Source organism: Corvus moneduloides, chromosome 10, assembly GCF_009650955.1.
Source record: "Corvus moneduloides isolate bCorMon1 chromosome 10, bCorMon1.pri, whole genome shotgun sequence".
NCBI lineage: Eukaryota > Metazoa > Chordata > Aves > Passeriformes > Corvidae > Corvus > Corvus moneduloides.
In genome coordinates this window covers 11,842,498-11,867,566 of record NC_045485.1, presented here as the reverse complement: position 1 = coordinate 11,867,566, position 25,069 = coordinate 11,842,498, and the positions used below count along the sequence as shown (strand labels likewise).

Sequence of the window (25,069 nt, the reverse complement as noted above, 5' to 3'; positions counted from 1 at the left end):
TCTGTATTTATATTCAAAGTGAAAAATAAGTCTGCCATAACAGCCAGATATATTACTTCTGGATTATTTAATTTGCAATGTAGCTTGCTGGTTTTTTTAATTACAATAAGCATTTATTATTTATTAGTTAATGTGAAACAGCAGTATTATTTTAAGTGTTAATTTTAAATGTTATTGTTAACTTTGATCAACATTTTTTTCAAGGTTGATGGAAACAGCTCAACATTAAGCATGAATATTCATTTCAAAACACTGAAAAGATTAGTAGAAGAGCACACATTCAGTGAAATTCTCATTCCCTTACAATCTGTAATGATACCGACTCTTCCTTCAATTCCTGGTACCCATGCTAACCATGACCCTTTTCCCGGATGCTGGGCCTACATTGCAGGCTTTGATGATGCGGTAAGGCTCTAGTTGGCACATGTTTTTTCACTTCATGTTAAACAAATGTAGCTGCAAATACGTGTTTTCCCTAGAAATGGGAGGAACTAATAGGAGATTCCATAATTACTCTTGTGGAAACTGAGTTGCTTCTGTCACAGCAGCCTGAGGCAGGTGTGGCCTCTTGGCACTTAGATAAAGTTTTGGTCTGAGGTTAATGTGCTGCAGCACCATGGGAATGCTAACACGATTGGTTGCAGTGGTTTATTACAATTACACACTTTATTTCGGATAATCCGATAGAGAAGTTAGTAAAAAACTTCATTTTTCTTTAGGTGGAAATTCTTGCCTCACTTCAAAAGCCAAAAAAGATCACCTTGAAAGGTTCAGATGGGAAATCTTACATTATGATGTGCAAGCCTAAAGATGATCTAAGAAAAGACTGTCGGCTGATGGAATTCAACTCCCTTATTAATAAGGTTTGATGAATGAGACAATCAGATGCATTATACTTATTGACCAGGACAGAACACTGAGCTATTTAACAAAAAAAAGCCAATTTAGCTTGAGATAAAGCTCACTGGAAGAAAACTGGTACAAAATACCTTTTTTCAGTGAAAACCACTAGCAATTGAAAATGTATGACTTGTTACAGACTTATGGAAACAATAACAAATTACAATATTCTGCCAAAACAATTGCTTATCCCAGCAAAAATAGAGAGGACAGGTTATTTACAGTAAATAAATACCTGTAAACTTTCTGCTGTCATGCTTAATATTTCTTATTTAGTAATTTCTAACAGATTTTATAAAAAATAGGTAAATTAATCTTTTCATACTAAAGTGTTGCCATACCTCTTATTTTGGTTGTATTTTCCTCTTAACAATATGCTTAAGGTACCATGTCTTCTATGAGGTTAAAGCAAATGACAGCATCTCTGAAACACTAAAAGATTTATTTCAAATACTGCTTTTAAAGGATTTAAGCCATGTACAAGTTATGCAGTTTGACTATTTTATTGCAAAACCCTCTTTTTTTTTTAGATTTACTTTGGAGAACAGATGCACATTTTGCTTGCATTTGACCTACTGCAGACTGTGAAGCTTAGATTTGTAAATTCCAGATTGTGTGATTGGAAAGTAGTTATAGATAGAATGTAAATGCTATAGATCCATTTTGTTCCTATCTGTGTTATCAGTGAATCTCATTTTTCTTTTGTGAATAGTGCTTAAGAAAAGATGCAGAGTCCCGTAGGCGAGAGCTCCATATTCGCACCTACGCAGTGATTCCATTAAATGATGAATGTGGCATAATTGAGTGGGTGAATAACACTGCTGGTCTAAGAAATATCCTGATAAAACTTTATAAGGAGAAAGGTAAAGAAAAATATTAGACTATAGTAAAAGTTTTTAGATCTTTTTAAAGGGCTTGTATTTTAATAAGTAAATGAAACAAATGGCAAGAATCGGGCTAAATTCTAGGAAGATGTAGTCGCATGTATTTAACTATCTGCAATATATAATCATTCATGTGAGTGGTAGACTTTTGCTCTTAAATGGAAGAGAGTTGGTGCCCGGAATGAACAAGTTCCTTACAAGAACTGATACCACATGCATCTCAATACTTTCTTACATACAGTGACGTAAATTGTTTCAGCAGCAGTGCCAGCAGCATGGGAATGTATGTGCAGCACTGAATAATAAAAAATACTGTGAACTTTTTCTTTAGATTTGATTTGTTATTTTTCATTTCTGTTACATTTAGTGAGATAATTAAAATAATATACAATTGAATCAAGATTAAGAGTACAGCAGCTTTCCAGAGAAAAGATCAGATTTCTTTTGAATTTCTTGTTAACAAAGCAGCTTTCTGGTCAGTGCAATAAAAGTTCGGGGAAAAACTTTCCTGTGTCCCACAATCAACATGGTTTATAGATGATTTTTCATTTGATCATTTATTTCAACTTTATGGAGACATTCATTTTCTCTAAATTACCATATTGTAATAGCACATACAAAGCTTTATGTTTGGGGATTTCTTTTGCCTAAATGAGGAAGTCTGTTGCAGGTATCTATATGACTGGAAAAGAACTGCGGCAGCACATGCTTCCAAAGTCAGCACCTTTGCCTGAAAAGCTGAAAATGTTCAAAGAGGTCCTTCTGCCTCGTCATCCTCCCGTCTTTCATGAATGGTTTCTTAGGACATTTCCTGACCCTACTTCATGGTGAGTGACCAGGATTGGACCGGCTCAAGAACATCTACTTTGTATATTTCCCGAAGAATTAATGGGACTACAGAATAGGGACAGCTCATCCAAGGCAGTGACTCAGACGTGCCTTCTGTATTCCCACAGGTACAACAGCAGGTCAGCCTACTGCCGATCCGTTGCCGTCATGTCCATGGTGGGGTACATCCTGGGGCTGGGAGACCGGCACGGGGAGAACATCTTGTTTGATTCTTTCACTGGGGAGTGTGTGCATGTGGATTTCAACTGCCTTTTCAACAAGGTGAGAAATGCCAATTGCTGAACATGCTCTGTATTTTATATGCATATAAGTTATAAACTTCTACTGTCCTGGGGGTTTTTTCATGTTTTTACTTAAGCCTATCTGCTGTGTTCTTTCTCTTACTCGTCTCTTATTTATACGCAAAAAAGCCTGGGGTATATAAAGAAAATGTGAGCTGCAGAGGATTCTGTATGCTGCATTCAGCGAAAACCAACTTTTTGATTTAGCCAGTATCAGATTATCTGATGTGGATACACTAAAATAGCCCAAATTTTAGACTGTTTATCTTTTGTGATTCTCCTCTCTCCACCATCACCCTCTAAACAAAACTGCAATTGCTACATTCAGAATTCTGCTGTTGTGGAGAGTTTCTTGTTCTTTCTCACACAAATTCAGCAGAAAAAGTCCAACAGTTCTATAAAAATAAACTGCAGAAATTGCCAACCAGATTGGGATTTGGAATTTTGGTGTTTCAGTTGAAAGATGCTTTTGGTGTGGGACTTGTGGCCTTTTTAATTCAGATAAGTGAAGTAGAAATATTGTTGGGTTATTTCTTCTGGTTTCTTTCTAAGTAGTCTAAAGTGTCCTATACAACACTTAATTTAAAAAAAATGTTTTTAAGCAAACTTGCATTTTAGAAAAGAAAAGTTAGCATTTTGCAATGAGACTAAAGAGCATAAATATGTATTTAAGAACAAAATTTTATACCCTGTACTAGTGTGTTAAAACAGGGAAAAAGAGGTTATTTGGATAATGTTATCCTTTACTCACTGTAATTTCCCCTTACCGGAGTAGGACTTGGATCTGAGCAAGCATCTCTTGCCAGCTAGGAAACTGCCACTGACAAAGATGGGGAAAAAAAACTAAAACCATTGCAAATGTTATTCTTTAATAATGCTTAAAACACCCAGGGCATACCTTTTTTTATCAATGTAAAGGGAGAAACTTTTGAAGTTCCGGAAATCGTTCCTTTCCGGCTCACTCACAACATGGTTAATGGGATGGGTCCGATGGGAACAGAAGGTCTCTTCCGAAGAGCCTGTGAAGTCACCATGAGGCTGATGCGTGATCAAAGGGAGCCTCTGATGAGGTATGGCAACTGCTTTTGCTGCAAACTCCTAAAAGCTGTCTGTAGTCTAAACGCGTGAAACACTAACTGCTGGGGAATATATATGCCAGTTCCAGCATATGCCTATCCTGCAGCTCACTCTCACCATGACATGGAGCTAAATATAAAGCAGTAGAAATATTCAGCACTAACTACAGACTCCTGTCAGTGTTTGTGTTTTGAAAATTAAATATATTTTATGTATGATATAATTTTCTTAATTTATTTAGTGTCTTAAAGACTTTTCTCCATGATCCTCTTGTGGAATGGAGTAAACCTGTTAAAGGGAATACAAAAGCCCAGGTGAATGAAACTGGAGAAGTTGTCAATGAAAAGGTGAGTTTAAAACAAACACAACCTAAGATATTCAAATGTCAAATGTCCATTATTGTTACGAATTACGTATTTTCTAATTGAAACTTTGTCTTTTTCCTTTCATTTAAAAATTTCTCTGGTTGTTCTTTGTCATCTCTCTGTTCATCATTTTTATCTATAAAGAGTGTAGGACTTTGGGGTTCAGCCTGTACTGACGGTTGGAGACGGACGGAGACGGACGGTGACGAGATCTCTATAGGCAGATCTTGGGACATGCGGTTTATTGCAAAGGGCGTGGGTATAGGGGCACTGCTTAGAGCTGCTGCTGGCAGCTCTGAGCAGGCCCAAGAGAGCAAGAGAGTAAGCGGGTAAGAGAAAGAGAGAGCGAGAGCAAAGAGAGTGAAGAAGAAGTGATGAGAATAGAATGGAATGGTGAAGTCCTGGTTACAATACAATAAATCGTCTTCTGTACTGAATATTCTAATTGTCACTAACCAATCTAATACAAGATACAAATCCTATAGCATTTACATACAGCCTATAAGAGTTCTTATATTACCATAGAGTGTTACATCTTAACTTCTAAAAACTACTCTTTGGACCCCTTCTGCTGAGCTAGTAGGGTCTGCTCTGACCCTTGGACCTGCCTGCAAGCAGAGGGTATTGTTCCATCAAGAGGGGATTACCTTCAGTCGGCCATACCATTGTTTTCCAGTTGTTCAGTAACTAAGACTTGGTATTTCAAAAGTGGCTTTCATTTCGATGTTGCCTGTAGTTTTCATATTCTCAAAATCTTTTGTAAGGCAATCATATTTATAAGGCTTTCCTGTTTCATCTTCCCCAACAAAAGAGTAGCCTTTATTTTCAGTGTAGCTGGTATAGACATCTGGATTTTGTATTAAATTATGATTTCAAACATATCCTAACAAATACTGGTTTTATTTTGAGAAGTGGAAGTTCATGAATAGTACCTTTTTTTTTTTCTTCTTTCCAGGCCAAAACCCATGTCCTTGATATAGAACAACGGCTGCAAGGTGTCATTAAGACTAGAAACAGAATCAAAGGATTACCTTTATCTATTGAAGGACATGTTCATTACCTCATTCAAGAAGCAAGTGATGACAACTTGCTCTGCCAGATGTATATGGGCTGGGCTCCATACATGTGAAATTTGTTCCATTTGGAATGATACCATCCACAAGTGCTGTAGCTATAATATTGTTGGGAAGGAATGAATCAGTGGTACCTGGTTACTTCTGTTGATTTCTGGCTGCAAGCAGAAGTCATCTTCTGGTCATCCAAAATCTGTGTAAAATGTACAGTGCCCTTGCAGGAATGCTATGAATGCAGATGTGTAAGGTGTTAGGACTTACCTTTCGCACACATGTAGAAGGCAGTACATAAGAACTGCTTAAAAATTAGCCTATGCAAGTCTCTGCAAGTGTCTTACTCTGACTATAAGAAAAATTTTCATGATGTTGAAAGATGTACTCTATAAAGTACTGTGTATTTTTGTAAACATTTTTCTCATTTAGCTTAGATTAGAAAATATGACAATAAAGTTTAATATTGATATGATGTAGAGTGGTTATTTCAACTTTTCCTACTCATATTCAGAAGGGCTTTCTAAAAATAGTCTTTCTTTCCAGCAGTAGACTTTTCTTCAGCTTCCTTCCATGTAGCCCGGCTATGTCTAGGAAAGCTTTTGGGATCTTAAATCTTAGCATGAGTAAACTGGTAAAGTGGTACGATGTTCTGAACCCTTGAGTGCAGTGCTCTAAGAAACCCTCCTGAAGGCCACCACACAGAGCTGGGAGCTGGAGAACCCTGGCAGTGCGGCTGTAATGCCAGGACAGTAGGCAGGTGATTGTACCTGTGACTGTAACATCCCTGTAGGCTCGTGAGAGCTCTGCACAGCCCCTCTTCCCTCCCTTGGAAAAAGCATGGCTCCAGGGAGTGTTTTTCAGACTCCATTTCAGAAAAGGCGTTTTAAGACAGACAAGAGTAGACTAAATAAATATGGTTGACAAGCAAATACTAACTTACAGTAATGCTTGCTTTCTAGGCATCCAAATTGTAGGGAAATTAGGGGGGGAGATAGGGAAAAATTATACCCTTTTAACCCACAGTAGGCTATCATTAGAATTTTTGTACAGTGGTTTTGTTTCCGCTATTCTGAGAGACGAACAATGCTGTTAGGTTTTGATCACAGGCTCACACTGTGGTGTAACGCTCGAGTGTTTGTTCTGTTCAGCTGAAATCCAGAGGTTTGGGAGAGTAAAATAATGGTTTTTGAACTGCTTCTAGGGCGTTTGTTTCTCTGTCGATCTAGTGGGTAATCTAGAAGTGTTGTCACTGTCCCATAAACGTGACGAGTTTTCCTAGTAAAATACTTGGAACATACTACGATCTTTTCCAGTGTGGTGTGTGAGTGCTGGCGTTCTGTGGTTTTTCCAGGCTTTACCAGTTTATCGGAGCGCAGAGAGGCGCCCAGGGAGCTGCTGCACCGGGCGTCGCCATCCCGCGGGGAGCAGATTTGCTGCCCGGGGCGCGGAGACGGGGGCCCGGGGGGGGGGGGGGGGGGGGGCAGGGTGAGGGGTCGCACGCGCTCGCTGCGCTCCCAGGCCCTGCGTGCGGGGGCGGCCCGGGCCCGCCCCGCTCCCGCCCCGGCGCCAGCCCCGCCCCGGCCGGGCCCGCCCCGCTCCGCCGCCGCTCTGTGCCCGCTCGCTCTCGGTGGTGCGGGCGCTCGGCCGCTGTCAGCGCGGCGCGCCGGAAGGAGGGCGGAGCGCGGCCCGCGGTGTTTGGTTCCGGCGGGGCTGTGAGGGTGGCGGGGAGCTGTGGCCATGGGGGTCCCCAAGTTCTACCGGTGGATCTCGGAGCGGTACCCCTGCCTCAGCCAGGTGCTGAAGGAGCATCAGGTGAGCTGGGGACGGAGCGCCGCTGCCTGACACGGGCCCGCCCCGGGGGGGGGTGGGGGTCCCGACCGGCCCCTCGGCGGGACGAGGGTGGGGGACGAGCGCGCGGGCCTCGGTCCTGGTCGGCCCTGCGGAACCGAGCCCCAGCCCAGGCCGGGTCGCCGACAGTCGGGGCGGCGCAGGGGGGCGGCTGCAGCTCGGCGGGACCTGCCGCTCGGAACGGCCGAAAGTGGTGGGATGGCGGTGGGCGATCGCTGGGGAGCGGGCGAGGGGTTCGGTGCCCCCTGACAGCCTGACTGTCTGGGCCGAGCCCGCCGCTGGCCGGGAATGGCCAGCCCGCGGCGGCTGCCGGCCCGTGGCGGTGCCCGGCTGCCCCGCTATAACTAGTACAGCCGGGCTCGCTTCCTTGTCTCTGGTTCCCCTCCGCAGCTCCGCGGTGCTGCCTCAGCACCCGGCGGCCTCGCACCCGCGGGGAGCCCAAGGTCGGAGTTTACTCCTTGTTGGGGTCAGAAAAGTTACAGCTGCTGACGGCCAATGGCGCGGTAATGACGAGGGACAGGTTTTACAGCTCTGCTGCGTTTCCTTGTTGTCGCCTGCGTCGGGCAGCTTGTGTTAGCAGCTAAACCGGGAAGTATGTTCAAGCCTGGGAAACGAAAGCCGTAAATGATACTTCTGACAGCTGGACAAAGACGTCATATTTTCAGAGATGTCATGTTTGGTACCTGTTGTATACAAGCTTTTCTAATTATCATTTTCAGCTGCTGTCATAGATGTGGTTTCATAGATTGAATAAGGATGTTCTGAGATTGGGTTATAATTGAGAGTGTGTTTGAATATTAATACATTGTCCCTAAACACCTGTGATTTTTAAAGATTAAATAGCTGTTATGTCAGTGTAACTAAGATGCCCAGCTCAAGTGATTCCCAGCCTGGATGTTTGGCCTTTCCTGCTAGTTTCAAAGCAGTTTACAAAGCTTAGGTCTTTGCTTATGATTTGTTGGGCTTTACTGAAGTGTTTAATGCTATCTGTGTAGCAAGGCGGCAGCACTGTATGCTGCCTTTCCTGCTGTTTTCTTAGAAGCCTGGGCTGCTCACGCATCTTTCAACTTGTGCTGAAGAACTGTGGCAAGCTGAAGAGGCAGCAGTGTCTGCTCTAACCAGGGGGATGGCAGCAGGGGGTGCTACCCCTTGAAAGAGACAGTTAGAGCTCTTAAGATAAACAGTAAACACGACTTAACTCTTCCAGATCATTTGAATGTACAAACTGGTATCTAGAGTAGATGCTAAGAGAAAAAAACCCAAAAAACCCACAACCAAATTAAAAGTCCTATCCATGTAAAACAGCATTATTGTTAAATCATATTATGCCTGTGCTTCTTGAAGAAAACATAGGACTTTTTATGTATTTTGCCTCCATATAAAAGCTTTAGTTTTTGTCTCTTTAAAATGCTGCCTGTGCACTGCCCAGTTGTCTTATCTGAAAGCACTGAGAGCAGTTTGGTTACTGAATTTAACCATACTAAAGATCATGATGTGCAGCAGAACACTAGTTACAGCACTTGAGTGGGGATCATTCCTGATCCTATTTCTAATTTCTCCTCTTTACTATTTCCTCTTTCTAAAACAGTTACATTTCTCTTGCATCTGGAGGATAAATACAAGACCAACAATGTGCCTTTCAAATTTAGGTAAAGATGTGTCAGCAGCAGTGCCGCAGAAAATTGTAACAAACTAGTTGGCAATGCCTTTTTCCAGTTGTGATGGAGGATTTTTATGAAGAGTCATACTGGGGGGGTTAAGGAATAGATTTGTTTAATGCCAGTTGCTCTTGTGGTACATTTTGGTAACACAGAGGTAGTACTGGCCCTTTTGCATCATACATTTAACAGTGTCTGTTCCCTGTATGTTGCTTGTGTACATCTGGGAAGGGTTTTTTTTTTTTTTCCTTTAAAAGAAAGTGTGACTGCTACAGATAAGGCTGTTAGAAGAGCAGAGAACTAGAAAGAAAAAGGAGGTCTGTTTAGAAAGTCTGGGTAAGAAGTTGATGTTGTCGTTGCTAACTCTCTGCTTTTGGTGCTAATTGCCACTCTCTAGACTCAGGTGCTCACAAGCATAGCTGATGAGACAGCATGCAGTGGTCAGGGTAGGAACTGCTGAGCAGGGGGAGAACTCTAAAGCTTCTTAAGCCAGGTTTGCTTGGAAATACTGTTGGAAATTGCATACTCAGTTTTGTAGTTTTTGCTGTTTGTAGTGCAGCTGTGAAAGGTTGAATCGATTAAATGTGCAGGCTTATAAAATGAAAAAAAATCTTCCTGAAAACAGTGATTTTGGTTGTAGAAGATACAACCTGAGCACAGGGACAAAAGTCCTGAGGTTCCAGAAACAGCCAGGATAGGATAGGAATCTGTTCAGCTGACTTGGCTCACTGAAAAAAATAATAGTAACAGATTGCATGTGCAGGCAAACCCATACCCAGTCCAGATATTCTTACTCTGCCTGTTGGTGTGCTGGAAGTTCCACGGAGGTCTTCCCACCTCAGCTCATTTCCAGAGTTCAGTGCTCTCAGCTGTGCCTTGGGCAGTGGTTGCATTCACCAAGTTGGTACTAACTGTGGCATTTGTAGATTCCAGAATTCGACAACTTATACCTGGACATGAATGGCATTATACATCAGTGTTCACATCCAAATGATGATGATGTCCACTTCAGAATCTCAGAAGATAAGATTTTTGCCAATATTTTTCACTATTTGGAAGTACTGTTTCGCATTATTAAACCAAGAAAGGTTTTCTTTATGGCAGTTGATGGAGTAGCTCCAAGAGCAAAAATGAATCAGCAGCGTGGGAGACGTTTTAGGTAAGAAAATCAGTTCTGACTCTGTCTTGAGGATAGTAAACACTTAAAAACCCACTTACTTAAATGTGCCATGAAAAGTAAGAGCTTATGAGTGGTTGTGCCTTTGGCAGTAACTTTAATTGAATGAGGGTAACTACCTGTAAAATGTTAAAATCATGATTCCAAAAGGAAAGTTTGCTTGTTACGTAAATTTTTCTCTGTGCATGTGGTGCATGGTGACAAGGGGAGCTTTTCCTTACAAAATTTTCTGTGAAATCACTCTGCACTGGAGCTTGTGCAGATGTTTCCAGATGCTTCATAACCTGTGAGTCTTTGCTATTTGTGAATGCTAGTTCTAGATATGCCTTTTTGGTAGCTGTAATGGAAGTCATAGAAAAAATCAAGTTTCTAATGAAACTGATTTCCTGTTGATACCAGTTACTAAGCGAGCTCAGATACAGAGCTACAAGTAGATTAAGAATTACAGTAATGTTTTGGGAGACTTGGAAGCTTTTTTAAGATTGCTGTAAGTAATAAAAGCAGTGGTCACACAGTACAGGGATGGTGAGTGAAATTCAGAATAAACAAACAGGGGGAAAGGAACAAGAGAAAATATTTTCAAGCAACTCAATTTTTTTGTGTGGTTTAGTTTTTGATGTAATTTTTTCTTTAAGAAATAAAGGAGGTTGAGATGAAGAAGAGATTAAGAGTTCTAAATAGAAAATTGAAGTAGAATTGAGAGCCAGACAAAAACGTAAGACTTTGGTGGTTTCTCTACTTCTGATTCAGAAGTGTTTAAGAAATTCTTGGCCAAGAAAGTCTGGAATGACGTTTGTTAGTGTCTCCATTACTGGGCGTGATAAATTTTTAGTTCACTCGTGACTCCCTTGGAATTCCACACCTGCTGCTTTGTTTAACTATGTTACAATTTTTGTTCTGGGATAGCATTTTCAGATGTTTAGATACCAAATATTCCCACAGTTTCAACATTAATAGCCATTCATTGTGATCAACCATTGTATGATCACCTTGCTAATCTAAATACTAACTGCATCTGAGTAGTGACAGATTGTCATCATTTCTGTGAAAAAAGTGCTATTTTTAAGCCACCTTAGTTGTATCAGAAATAAGTTCAAACTCTATTCAGGAGTTAAATTCTTTCCTTTTTTATTTTTGAAGCACTTTAAAAAATCAACTATATTTATTTTGTCAAAAAGCTGTACTTAGGATATTAACATTTGAATAAGATGATTCATTCTTTACTCTCTCTCCAATGCTGTTTGTTTCAGATCAGCAAAAGAGGCAGAAGAGAAAATAAAAAAAGCGTTGGAAAAGGGAGAAACTCTCCCTACAGAAGCCAGATTCGACTCCAACTGTATTACACCAGGTAAGATAATTTGTCAGCTATTTAAATTCAAGTGTTTATGGTTTTGCATTTGTATTTTGTTAGTATTTTCCTATCTTAAGGCATGTTTTTTTAAAAACTAGAAGACGAAATCAATAAAGCCTTAAGTAAGTTTGTAACAAAAGTTTTAGTAACATTCAGTGAGGTTGGAATACTGTCTCATTCTAAAAATTTTTTAGACTTTGATGTAAAAAGTGAAATGTCTTAGGAAAGAAACCAGTCATCCCCTTCATCTCTGGCAGAAGTTTTATTTGTTGGGGTTTTTTTTAATACTTCTGGTATGTAAATGCAAATTAGTGAAAAGCTTTGTTTTTAACTTAGATTTCTGTTTTCAGGAACTGAATTCATGGCCAGATTGAATGAGCATCTTAAATATTTTGTAAATATGAAGATTTCCACAGACAAATCTTGGCAAGGAATAACAGTCTACTTATCAGGGCATGAGGTCATTATGTTTTCTTACTATCCTATTTTAAATAAATTCTTATTTTATAGAATAATACTTACGGCTGAATTTTTTTGGTGACTTTTTTGGGGTTTTTGTTTTGTTTTGTTTTTTGTGTCCAGACTCCAGGGGAAGGTGAGCACAAAATTATGGAGTTCATCAGATCAGAAAAAGCAAAGCCCCATCATGATCCAAACACAAGACACTGTCTCTATGGCTTAGATGCTGATTTGGTATGTGCAACTAAAATAATACAAACAACAGGAATTTGTCAAGTGTGTGTACATCTTTGATATCTTCCAAAGCTCATAAGGGTTCTAAAATGGTTTGAAACAAGCATGTAATTTTGTGTCCCTGAAAACTTTTGAATTTGTAATGAAACAGAACAGAATTTCTTTATACTGCTTGAAAGCTTTAAAAAAAATTTCAAAAGTAAGATCTTTCTTATATCTCTTTGTAATAGATAATGCTGGGATTAACAAGTCATGAGGCACACTTCGCGCTCTTAAGAGAAGAAGTCAGATTCGGTGGTAAAAAGGCTCAAAGGTGAATAAACTTTGCTCTTATTTTATTTATGATGAAATTAAATCCAAAACATACTGGGTGACTAAAACTGGGTGTGTGTTTGGTGATTTGTTTTTTTTTTTTAATTGATTGCATGGTAATTTGATGAAGTCTTAGATTATTCTTTGGGTCAGAAAAGTCATGAAATTAGAGAGATCAGCTTGCTGAATTGTGCATTAGAATTGGTTTACATGAAAAAATGTATGCTGTCAGAACAGCTGATAAAAAAATCCTTAAAGATTTGGTGTGTTGCACTTTTTTCTTCATGTTATTAATGGAGCAGCCTGGGCTGTATTGACATTGTTTCCATAACTGTGTTATGCAGATACTAACTCTTTAAAATGTATGTATATCTCTGAGGTTTTGTGCATGTAAGTAAATTACTAGAAAAATTACTTAAATAAATTCTCTTAAAATGGCTGAGTAGATGCTCTTATTCAGGGTTTGCTCAATTGAAATAACTTGTGGTCTATAAACAGTCAGAAGAAGGTGACTTGTTCCACAGCCCTGTATGTACATGAAGCTGTTCTGAGATAATACAGTCATTTGTAACTGTTACTGTGGCTGAGTTCCTTCTTTGAAGGACCTCAAGCATATATTTGGTACATAAAGGGAGAAGATGGGATAGACAGAAATAAACATTTCTGACACTAAAAGGATTTTGGATAACACAGGATTAATTATAAATGTTTAGATAAATGCATAATTTTTGCTAATACAGGAATATTTTATTGCCAAGGACAATATGATGACCATCAGAAATAAGCTTTCTTTTCAGTATTTGCAGTCAATGTTTCACTAATACTCATTGGTGTAGGTAGTGTTGGCATGCAACCTTATAATATTTTTAAAGACCTTACATCTAATCAAAGTAAAACCTTGGTTTTTACCTTTCTAAAAAATAAAATAATGAAAAATAAGAGTGTAATTACTTTTTGAGAGATTAATTAGTGAAAGTATGAAATCAAAAGGCAAACTGTTATTTATTCCACCCCCCCTCCAAGCATTGTTCCATATTGTAGTTTGTGAATAACTTTGCTCATTACAAGAATTTACTTCTGTAAGTTACAGGAATTGTCTTCTGTCAATATTGTCACTTTTATGGATACTTACAGTTGGAAATTTGAAAATCCTAAAAATATATACAAATGAATATCTCTCTGCAATTTTTTTCATTGAGAGAAATTGCTTGTTTTATCAGGTTTTTCAAGTCCAGTGCAATGAAGAGTAAGGGGCAGAGTGTCTCTAGAGTCTTATAGCATCAACCTGGTTGCCGAGGTTCTTAATAACCAGTATGAAAGTTGCATTTAAAATGTGACACAATTGGTTCTGAAGCCCAGTGTAGCTCAGAGTGTGTCTTACATGAGTTTATCTGAAGACTGCTATCACACACATCTTCCTTACGGGATTATTTCTAAAATCTCCTATTTATGTGTGAATACACTAGTATTTATACTGGTTTGTCGTTGGAGATGGTCTCAGCTAGTTATAGTATCTACAAGGTGAAATAGTCCTTTATTAATTTAAAATACATCATTTAGCTCATTAATCTTTTGGTGTAGGTATTAACTGATTTGGGGCTAATGTTGGCTTAGGGTTTTTATGAGTAATTTTTGTGAAGAGAAAAAAGGAAGGCAGAATACGTGTTGGCTACGCCATAAACAACCAGTAGGTTTGTTATTCTTTTAGTACTGCTCTGAAGCCACAAAATAATACATACAGAGCATATTTTCAAGTTGAGCATATTCTTCTCTTACATAAAGCATTTCAAAGGACTACACATGTAACCCAGCTGGTTTAGATGTGAATCTGTATGCTCTGTTCTTTTTCAGACTAGTTAGAAAATACCTTCAAATGTATTTGGCTTGGTGCCAAGTTAGGCTAATTTCTCTCTTTTTTGAGCAATGGGATAAGGATTTAGGAAATAGTTACTGCAACATGGAACTCCACAAAGCTCTTCTGTAAGTTAGTTCTTCTCCATACAGTCACATCTGGTATTTAGAAGATTCTACTGCAAAATTTTGTAGACCAAACCAGATTAATCCTAAAATAGATTCAGTGAAATGTTTATGCATTATTTCTTCTGTAAAGATACAATCCTAGTAAAATTCTTGGGTTTAGGTAACCATGGACTTACTAATATTAATGTTGAAAGTGTGTTTATAAATAATTAACTTGGTGATTTGAATAATTTACAGAGTATGTGCACCAGAGGAAACCACATTTCACTTACTGCACTTATCACTGATGAGAGAATATATTGATTATGAATTTTCCCCAGTAAAAGTAAGTTCTAATGGATCTGAGATGGGAAAAAAATGTGTGAATGTGTGAAGTCTTTATGCAAAAATGATAATAAAAATTATACTCCTGTGTGTTTTTCTTTTTTAATTTTTGGGTTTTTTTCCCCCAGGACAAGATTTCTTTTGAATATGATATTGAAAGGATAATAGATGATTGGATCTTAATGGGTTTCCTCGTAGGAAATGATTTTATTCCTCATCTACCTCATTTACACATTAATCATGATGCACTGCCGCTACTTTATAGAACATACATGGCTATCTTGCCAGAACTGGGAGGTGAGAAAACTATGTTCAGCTGTGGAAAGTAGGAGCATTAGCATTGCTGCATTTGTATTTATTGACCTTTTTTGCCACATTAGAATGTTTAGCATTTACTACACTTTCCTTAGAGAGGCAGCAAAATTGCATTTTATTATCTGTGGGGCATTTAAATGCAAATTTTGAAATCGTTGAGTTGTTAGTTAAAAAGCACACTTCATTTTCTCAACAGGTTACATCAATGAAAATGGGCATCTGAATTTAGAACGTTTTGAGAAATATCTCACAAGGTTGTCAGATGTAAGTAACTTTTAAATTGCACTGTACAGAATGGTATAGAATGTTGAATTTAAACTCAATATTGTATCCTAAAATCCACCATACTGTTGTTTTAATGAACTGTTAAATGACTGTGTTTTACAGGTGGTTTAATCAGCTGTTCTACCATTGAACAGATGGAATCCAATCAGTTGTTGTCTGATCCTATCATAGCATAAGAGGAAAATGATTGAATCATTTGATCTATGCTTTAGCCAGCATCTTTTAGTACTGCAAGTCAAATGAGGATTCACCAGTAGAATCGTGGTGCTCACTTCCCATTGAATAGTGTGTGGCAGTATCGGGCAAAGCTCATTAGAGCAGGGTGCCAGTAATGCTAGGGATGTGGGTTCAATCCCTCTAGAGCAGGGTGCCAGTAATGCTAGGGATGTGGGTTCAATCCCTCTAGAGCAGGGTGCCAGTAATGCTAGGGATGTGGGTTCAATCCCTCTAGAGCAGGGTGCCAGTAATGCTAGGGATGTGGGTTCAATCCCTCTAGAGCAGGGTGCCATTAATGCCAGGGGTGTGGGTTCAATCCCTCTAGAGCAGGGTGCCAGTAATGCTAGGGATGTGGGTTCAATCCCTCTAGAGCAGGGTGCCATTAATGCCAGGGGTGTGGGTTCAATCCCTCTAGAGCAGGGTGCCAGTAATGCTAGGGATGTGGGTTCAATCCCTCTAGAGCAGGGTGCCATTAATGCCAGGGGTGTGGGTTCAATCCCTCTAGAGCAGGGTGCCAGTAATGCTAGGGATGTGGGTTCAATCCCTCTAGAGCAGGGTGCCATTAATGCCAGGGGTGTGGGTTCAATCCCTCTAGAGCAGGGTGCCAGTAATGCTAGGGATGTGGGTTCAATCCCTCTAGAGCAGGGTGCCATTAATGCCAGGGGTGTGGGTTCAATCCCTCTAGAGCAGGGTGCCAGTAATGCTAGGGATGTGGGTTCAATCCCTCTAGAGCAGGATGCCATTAATGCCAGGGGTGTGGGTTCAATCCCTCTAGAGCAGGATGCCATTAATGCCAGGGGTGTGGGTTCAATCCCTCTAGAGCAGGATGCCATTAATGCCAGGGGTGTGGGTTCAATCCCTCTAGAGCAGGATGCCATTAATGCCAGGGGTGTGGGTTCAATCCCTCTAGAGCAGGATGCCATTAATGCCAGGGGTGTGGGTTCAATCCCTCTAGAGCAGGGTGCCAGTAATGCTAGGGATGTGGGTTCAATCCCTCTAGAGCAGGGTGCCATTAATGCCAGGGGTGTGGGTTCAATCCCTCTAGAGCAGGGTGCCATTAATGCCAGGGCTGTGGGTTCAATCCCTCTAGAGCAGGATGCCATTAATGCCAGGGGTGTGGGTTCAATCCCTCTAGAGCAGGATGCCATTAATGCCAGGGGTGTGGGTTCAATCCCTCTAGAGCAGGATGCCATTAATGCCAGGGGTGTGGGTTCAATCCGTCTAGGACCATTCACTTAACAGCTGGACTCAATGATCCTTGTGGGTCCCTCCCAGCTCAGAATTGTTAGTGATTTCTGTGTGTTCTTAAAGCTGGCTGCAGGCAGTGATGTTCTTTGCTTCCCCTGCTGGTAGTTTCCTGTGGGGTAAGCTGTGTCTGAAGATCTTGGAGGGGAGAATTGTTTGCAAGGTTTTTATGAAGATCACTAGTAAAGAGCAAGGAGCATCTGTGAGAGACAGGTATCAGTGTCGTTAATGAAACAGCTGGTGTACAGGATGTAATCCTGTTAAGTGCCAGTGCAGTAATCCATCCTAGAGATGAGGTAAGGTATAGGCCATACAGAAATGGAAAGGATTAAACCTTCTGCTGAATTTGCAAAGAGAGAAATCATCTGTTGTCCCTGCTTCAGCCCTGTTTTCTGGTTCTTGGATAAAGCTGTGAAAGTGTGGCACAAGGCTGTGTTACCCAGACCCTATATATGTACTGCTTCTAGAGTTGATAGTGAAGTGTAGGAGTTATTGAGCTCTTGTTTGTTTCCCCTTGCTGCCTTACTGAAAGAAAACAAAAGCTTGGCTGTATGTTACATATTGCTGAGAAACAGGGTTCTTAGTATTAAACTATTTAGCTGTCTCTCTAGGGCAAAATATGTATGTACAGATGACTCTAGATGTAATCTAATGCACGTACTAAAAAGACATTGTTAATCTGGCATTCTAAGTTTGACATCCCTCAAATATTTGCAAACTTACTTTAATCTGCACAGTTTGATCGTGAACACTTCAGTGAAGTCTTTGTTGACCTAAAATGGTTTGAAAGTAAAGTGGGCAATAAATACCTCAACGAGGCAGCTGGGATTGCAGCAGAGGAAGCCAGAAAAAATAAACAAAAGAAACAAAAGGTCAGTGTTTTATATGCACAATTTTGGAAATAAGAATGTAACTTTTTGCAAATCAGTAATTTGATCTTAGACAAATTAAGTGGCATAAACCTCTGTGTCAAGATTTTTTTTTTAAACCAGAAAAGATAGTAAATTGTAACAGTTTGCATTTTGGCTGTATGCATTGGTGGTTGCAAGTGATGAAATGGTAAAGTCAGGGTCAGGTGCTCATGATTTTTAAAGTCTTGTAGAACTGTATTTAATGCTTTGCTGTTCCTCAAAAGCAGCAGAACTTAACTTTTTTGTGAGTTACGGTCAAGCCTGCTATGCTTCAGAATATTACATTTTAAACCATAGCCTGCTGGAAGTATATGTTTCAGATACACTATAGAACTTTCATGTATGTCTTGGTATTGGCTAACTATTTGACAACAAATAGAGAAAGAGCAATTTCATTGCTGCGAGCTGTCTCAGATTAGTATTTAACTTGTAATTCTAGATATAACTAATTAATAAGGAACAGCACGTTGTATGTATGTGTGTACTACTACAGAACAGTATCTTGTCTCTGCCCCAGTGTCAAGTTCCCCACCACCAATTCCATTGACTGCCATTCACTATATGCCTTTAGCAGGGTGTAGAGTAGCAGGAGAAAATTCCTTTGCATTTAATCTGTCTCTGTATATTGTTATCCCGTTCTTTCTGTACTAAGCAGTTCTGGAAACAGTAGCATTTTGGAACACGAATATTCAGGTATTTTTTTAAAAGTAGTTAACATTTTGAGACTGCTTCTTTTGTCTGATCTGTCTTTTTGGTCTGCTTAAATAATCTTCTGGAAGCAATTTTAAGAGAAGGAAATGGGCTTTATAAGAAATCATAATATTTATACATTTTGATTATAGTATTTTGAGTTGCAGGTTAGATGGTTTTGATTGAGGTCCGTGCATATTAACCTGTATTTTTACATTATCTCAAATCTTAATAGGCTCAGGAAAATTCTATATCTTTGGCTGCTTTAGAAAAAAATGAAGGTGAAGTGACCCCTAAAAGTAAGTGCAAAAAATTTTTCCATACACATATAACAAAAAACCCCCATGTTAATATGTGTATAGATTTCAAAGAAGTGTAAGAATTGCTTGTCAGAGATGGCCTTAATCTGAATGTAAGACTTACGTAGTCAGCAGTTGGGAAGTGGAACTGTTTTGGTGAGAGAGAGTGGGGCTAAAGCTTTAGAGGTGCTTCTTCCCTGACCTGTATTTCCATGATGAGTTAAAGCAATTAATGAAAAAATCTTTGATAATATTCTATGTTTAATAATTTTGTGCATAGGTATTTTCTTATATGGGGGGGGGACAGATAAACAGATTTTTGTATGGCTTTAGGGTTTTTGGTTGTACTTACATTTTTAAACTCGTTCTACTTGTAGGACATGTTTTTTGCTCATGTTTTGAAATTATTTGTCAAGAATGTATAAATATTACTATATGATATTAGATTATGTTGCAGAACATAAGTAAATTTTAAAATTCATTTTAATGTTTTCTCAGATTTTTTTCTGTTGGCTTATATTATCTTCTCTGTTCTTGTAATTGGGCTAAAAAGTGGGTTGCCTGTCTTAAAAATTCCAGAATTTCTCTGGGTAAAGATTTTGTTTGATTGTTTCATGTTACTTTCAGTGCAAGGAAGGTGTGAGCACCTATAGCTTTGAATTGCAGAGTAAAGTTAAGAGATTAAGTCAGAAGTGAGTGTTTTCAAACTTTATTGTAGTAGAGAAATCAATGTTAATCCTCTTTTTTCATGACTGGTTTTCCAGCCACTTTGGAAGATGAACCAGAAGATGATGATCTGTTTGAAACTGAGTTTAGGCAATACAAAAGAACTTACTACATGACAAAAATGGGTGTAGAAGTAGTGTCTGAGTAAGTTTATGCTTCTTTCCCCGCCCCCCCCCCCGCCCCAAATGCTGAAGACAAGTCTTTGTAGATATGTATTAGAGACATACATTTGTAAATATGCATTAGAGACTATTTACAAGGGTGTGTAGTGACAGGACAAGGCATAATGGCTTCAAAGTGAAAAGGAGCAGGTTTACGTTAGATATTAAGGAAGAAATATTTTACTGTGAGGGTGGTGAGGCACTGGAGCAGGTTGCCCAGAGGAGTTGTGGATGTCCCATCCATGGAAGTGTTCAAGGCCAGGTTGAGTGGGACTTTGAGCAATCTGGTCTATGGAAGGTGTCCCTGCCCATGGCAGAGAGTTGGAACTAGATGATCTGTAAGGTCTGTTCCAATCCCAAACGTACTGTGATTCTAATACAAGACAGAATATTCATCCTATGTTAAAAGTAGAGAATACATGGCAGAGTACTGCAGTGGTGATGATTTTGTCTAATGCAACAGGAGCTGCGAGTCAAGTTTTCTGTAATAAGTATTTGAGTACCAGGAGGAAATGAATCTAGAAAATCATGGTATTATTATGTTCCCAAAATGTTCTATCTTCATTTCTGTGTATAAGGTGCTAAGTACGTTTTATGTACCTGTAAAAATGAGAAAACCAATAAGTATCTTTCCTTTTTCTTTTAAGTGCCTTCTTGGCTGATCAAGCTGAATGTTATGTCCAGGCAATACAGTGGATTTTGCACTATTATTACCATGGAGTTCAATCATGGAGCTGGTAAGAAAAAACATTAAATGAGAAACTGCTGAAAGATAGAGTGATATTTCACTTTGTATGCTGGGAGCATTTAATGTAGTTTGGTTTGTTTCTGATCTGTGAACATTGCTGTGCTGTAATTAAGTCAAGTAACTTAGGGGTTTTTTTAACCTGCAGGTATTACCCTTATCATTATGCACCTTACCTGTCAGATATTCACAACATCAGTGAATTCAAAATCAAATTTGAATTGGGAAAACCTTTCATGCCATTTGAACAGCTTCTTGCTGTACTTCCAGCAGCTAGCAAAGATCTGCTACCTAAATGCTACCAGGTAGGATATAGAATTAAATTGCATTATCTATGTACTGCTTACTCATTGTCTGCTTTATTTTATTTTACTCTTTTAATGATGTTTTTGCATGTCTTGTTAATGATATTCTATCTCTACATTCTAGATGTATGGTTAAATATTCTACTTGTTACTGTATTTAGTACGTTGTAAAGTTAGTAATAAATACAAAATTTTATATTTGCTAAGCAATTTCCAACTAGGGCAGTTAAGTGTTTCATTCCTTTACGGCCTTTAATTGGTTTTAATACCAGCCTTCCTACAATTAATGCTAAATTGCCTTTGATGTAAACTCTATTGTATCTTTCTAGCATTTGATGACTAGTCAAGACTCTCCTATTATAGAATATTATCCACCTGATTTTAAAACTGACCTAAATGGTAAACAGCAGGAATGGGAAGCTGTAGTACTAATCCCGTTTATTGATGAGGTAAGTTCTTTCAGCATCTGCTGTCCATAAAAGCTGCATAACAAGACTACTAAATTTCTCAATTAATCAACAGTTAGACATGCAATTAAGTGCAAGTTTAAATTAACACTTGATAAGATCGCAGAAAAATATAAATGTTTGCTGCTTGGGGAATAAGTCTAGATTAAGTTACCACAAGCAAAGTTAGTTTCAGGTGGCAGAAGTCCTCAGTAAGGGCTGTGGGCTTGGTGTTGTTAAAATTTTTAATCAGCTGTTCAAATATTTTGGTTCAGATTCTTTGAGGAAAATATTCTGTTCCTATGTACATATAAAAATACAGAAGATCTGTTGGTAAAATAAAAGAAAGACTTGGAAAAAAGAAAGTATTTTTGCAGGAAATCTCTTCACTTGAACACCAGTAATAAGAAAGCATTAATGGAGAGAAAAAAAATAGTACTTTCCTTTTGCATATAGGATAACAGTATTAGGTAAGGCTACCCTTTGGAAATAGGCTTTCAGAAAGGTGATCTTTATTCTCCAAAGCCATTCCATGGTAATTGTTCAGAGAGCACTTTTGTCAGGGACATGAGGAAGGGTGAGGCTGCAACTGGAAAATGAGCACATTGGGTATCTGGACTTCCCAGGTTACTTTCTCAGTGTAAATGTTTCCATGCTAATTTTTGTTGCCAGTTTCACATGTGCTAATTTCTCCAAAATTTAGAAGCGACTGCTGCAGGCCATGGAATCCTGTAATAAGGGCCTAAAAGAAGAGGAGAAACGAAGAAACACTCACAGTGCTTGCTTAATGTACTGGTATGACAAAGATGCTGAGTTCCAGTACCTCTCACCATGGCCCGAGAAATTCCCTGCAATAGAACGATGTCACACGAGGTAACACTGGCATAACTATTTTAAAGTAAGCTAAAAGTAGTTGGAGGACTTTTATTAACATTTTAACCAAACCTTGCATATGCCAGTCTATACATTGAGAAATGAAAGATACTGAATTAGATGTTGCCTGCTTTGGATGGCACAGTAAAAGTATTGTCCCTTCAGATGTTACTTTGCAAAACAGATGAACCAATGCTAAGTCGTCAAGAACAATCTAGGATATTACTAAACTTTGTGTGACAGAGGATGAAAGACTGGTACAAATATCTGATAAATAGTGATCATTTATTGGCATGCTAATTCCAGAGTATTTTTTTTTTTTCAAATGTAAACATTTGGATCCAGTGCAGAGTTTAACCCAAGTTTGTTTTTCACCACCTTCTCAACGAAAGTAGCCAGCTTTATTTCACACAGACTGAAGATGAAATGGAAACATAACCTTAATAGTAGTCAAAGCAGAGTAGAGGAGGAATGCCTGTTGCTGGATTACAGTCAGTAAAGAATGGATAGTTGTGAAGATGGATGATACCATATGGAACCATTGCTAGTTAGAATTTGGTAATAACAATTACTTAAATAAAATAGTGAGTTTGGCATATACGCTAAAGTTTTGTCTTTTTCCTAATGAGTAGGCTCTTTGCAGCAGTAGTATGGGGCTTTTTGTAGTCCTTTCTATATATTCCAAGTGACATAAATTAGTTGCCGGAAAGCAAAGGGTTTGTCAATTAATGAGTGTTTGAATGAGTAGTGAGATTTTCTAGAGCTGAAGGTCAATCAACATGAGCAAATGTTGTGCAACTTATTTTTTAGGTATAAAACAATACCTTTGGATGCTTGGCATGTAGAGATAACCCACAATAAGATAACTAAAATCAACAAGAGTGCATTATATTTTTGTGGATTTCCTACTTTAAAGCACATTAAACATAAGGTAAAAGATTTTCCTCTTCCAACATTTCAATTGTATTTAACAGCTAACTATGTAAGAACTCAACTTTTTTATGTGATGTTTTGTTTTTACCCAGTTCTATCTTAAAAAAAGTGGTGTACAAGTGTTTCAGCAAAGCAGCCATGGAGAGAACATGATATTAGAAATCATAGTTGATGAGAACTCAAAAGACCAGGTAAGCATTCAGCTCCTAACGAAAGACCAAAACCTAACAAAAACCAAGACAAAAAAAACCCCCACAGCTGGACCAAAACTTATTAAAAAGACTGAATTTGTTAAATAGTCAGATTTGAAGTGTTAAAATGCTAAATTTATGTGAGAAACAGTCTAGAATTTTGTGTATCTGCTAAAAGGCTTACATTTTTCCAGACTTCACAATATGAAATGTCAGTCTCCTTCATTGAGTTTCTGGCCTGTCTCTGTGGTAGCATTTAGATGTTCTTGGGTAAGGAGCTGGTGGCTAACTAATGGTATAAATGCAAGGAGTGGTCTCCAGAACAGTGTTGTTTGCCTTTTGTGTAACTAAATAGATGACCACTTAAAAAGAAAAAGTGCTTCCTTTTTATCAACAAAGCTGACTTAACACCTTCCACTCTAATGAGGGTGTTTGATAGAGAGAGGAGTCAAAGTGGCAAATGACAAGTGCAGAAATGAAAAAAGTTTCAGAGAAAAATAAATAAAAGCAGGAAAGGGGAGAGGAGGAAGATGATACGATGTGATATGATACGATGCAATAGATACAATTTTACAGTAGAGAGATAGGAAGAGTGCATATTCAAGATACATGGCAAGAAAAACTAAATAAGCCCAAATAATATTAAAAAATAGCAGAAACTCATTAGAAAAACGGAACATAATGTGAGACTAAAATTACAGATGCTAGCAAAGTCATAGACATACATGTTGTTCCTTTTTTTCAGTGAGATAAATAAATAAAATATATGGTACAAAATATTTCAGTAATCTCAAATTGTCATTTTGTTCATTGTGTCCCAGAGACACAAGTAGTTCTATGTGATTTAACAAAATAAGTACTCAGGAAGCTTATATCAGACACATAAATCAGCCCAGGTCTTCCAAGAAGCACATGCAACATGTTAAGAGCCACACTTTTAGTCAGGGATTATGTAATCTGTATCAAATATATTTTAATAAGATAAAATAAGATTTTTATTGTGCAACAAAACCCATTATTTAACTACTGTAGTTTTTATTGCAAAACTAGTTTGAAAATACGATTTAAAAATCTTTTAATATGTTAAACAATTAGTAATAAAACTTCTGGGTTTTTTCCAGATGGTAGAAAATGTTGCCAGTTTGATACTTGGAAAGAGGGTTTTTGTTAACTGGCCCCACCTTGAAGAAGCCAGAGTTGTTGCAGTGTCAGATGGAGAAACTAAGTAAGAGTTACCTGATACATAGTTCTTTGTTGTTTTACTGGTTTTTCTCAAATTAAGTTCCTTGGACTGCACAGAAATTTTGGTTTTATTGTAAAAGTAACAACAAATTAGTCCAGATATAACAAAGGCTGCTTGGTGAAGAATGTTTAACATTGTTCTGAGATTTGGTTGCCTCTGTAGCAGTCTAGTCTTTCACTCTTTTGCTATAGATGTAGATGCTTGGGAGAGTTCCTTCTTAGTTTTGAGGGAAAAATGCATGCACAGAAATCCACATGTGACCATTCCTTTAAAATCCTCCTTTCAGCACATGTACTGGTATTTTTTATTAAATCCATGCTATGTGGCCTGTTGTGGAAGGGATGGAGAAAACGGTGCTGCAAGTCTTCCACATCTTTAACAAGTCATTTCTAACAATTTTAAGTTTTGCTCACAATTGGTTATGTCTAGGTTAATCTTATTTGGTTAAATTTCCTACCTGTCGTAATATTCTCAAGGTTTTATTTGGAAGAACCACATGGCACACAGAAGCTTTACATGGGAAATGCAGTGCCCCCAACTAAAGTGGCTTATGTTGGAGATAAGGAACAAAGCATGTGGATAAAAGAAGTTCAAGGCATTTCAGAGCAGTAAGTAATTTCAAAAGTTAAAGTGTAGCTTTGCATTTTATGTCTTAGCTGTGTTTTGTTCCTGTATTACAGACCTAAGTAGCACAGAAGAGCTGCTGCATACTTGATGAT

General features: G+C 38.5%; 2 protein-coding genes across 7 annotated transcripts in view; both read left to right on the top strand.

Annotated features, from left to right (window-relative positions):
- Positions 1–5,895, top strand: part of ATR (ATR serine/threonine kinase) — a 39,719-nt gene extending 33,824 nt beyond the window's left edge. For all 3 annotated transcript variants that reach the window (XM_032119862.1, XM_032119861.1, XM_032119863.1), the window contains 8 exons: positions 205–405; positions 720–863; positions 1,613–1,763; positions 2,455–2,611; positions 2,741–2,894; positions 3,833–3,984; positions 4,233–4,338; positions 5,312–5,895. In XM_032119862.1, the coding sequence (XP_031975753.1) occupies positions 205–405; positions 720–863; positions 1,613–1,763; positions 2,455–2,611; positions 2,741–2,894; positions 3,833–3,984; positions 4,233–4,338; positions 5,312–5,485 (1,239 nt within the window). In that variant the 3' untranslated portion in view covers positions 5,486–5,895. The remainder of the gene's footprint in view (positions 1–204; positions 406–719; positions 864–1,612; positions 1,764–2,454; positions 2,612–2,740; positions 2,895–3,832; positions 3,985–4,232; positions 4,339–5,311) is intronic.
- Positions 5,896–7,032: 1,137 nt separating this feature from the next.
- Positions 7,033–25,069, top strand: part of XRN1 (5'-3' exoribonuclease 1) — a 42,938-nt gene continuing 24,901 nt past the window's right edge. For 2 of the 4 annotated variants that reach the window (XR_004241970.1, XM_032118861.1), the window contains exons 1-20: positions 7,033–7,235; positions 9,856–10,088; positions 11,357–11,454; positions 11,808–11,917; positions 12,040–12,150; positions 12,381–12,463; positions 14,680–14,767; positions 14,895–15,063; positions 15,278–15,345; positions 17,565–17,699; positions 18,664–18,727; positions 19,492–19,597; positions 20,262–20,351; positions 20,508–20,664; positions 20,994–21,113; positions 21,814–21,983; positions 22,794–22,914; positions 23,009–23,107; positions 24,229–24,332; positions 24,827–24,958. Coding sequence is in view for 3 of the 4 variants with exons in the window: in XM_032118861.1 (XP_031974752.1) it covers positions 7,161–7,235; positions 9,856–10,088; positions 11,357–11,454; positions 11,808–11,917; positions 12,040–12,150; positions 12,381–12,463; positions 14,680–14,767; positions 14,895–15,063; positions 15,278–15,345; positions 17,565–17,699; positions 18,664–18,727; positions 19,492–19,597; positions 20,262–20,351; positions 20,508–20,664; positions 20,994–21,113; positions 21,814–21,983; positions 22,794–22,914; positions 23,009–23,107; positions 24,229–24,332; positions 24,827–24,958 (2,333 nt within the window). In the remaining variant the exon portion in view is untranslated. The remainder of the gene's footprint in view (positions 7,236–9,855; positions 10,089–11,356; positions 11,455–11,807; positions 11,918–12,039; positions 12,151–12,380; positions 12,464–14,679; positions 14,768–14,894; positions 15,064–15,277; positions 15,346–17,564; positions 17,700–18,663; positions 18,728–19,491; positions 19,598–20,261; positions 20,352–20,507; positions 20,665–20,993; positions 21,114–21,813; positions 21,984–22,793; positions 22,915–23,008; positions 23,108–24,228; positions 24,333–24,826; positions 24,959–25,069) is intronic. The other 2 variants (XM_032118860.1, XM_032118859.1) reach the window with 1 other exon arrangement.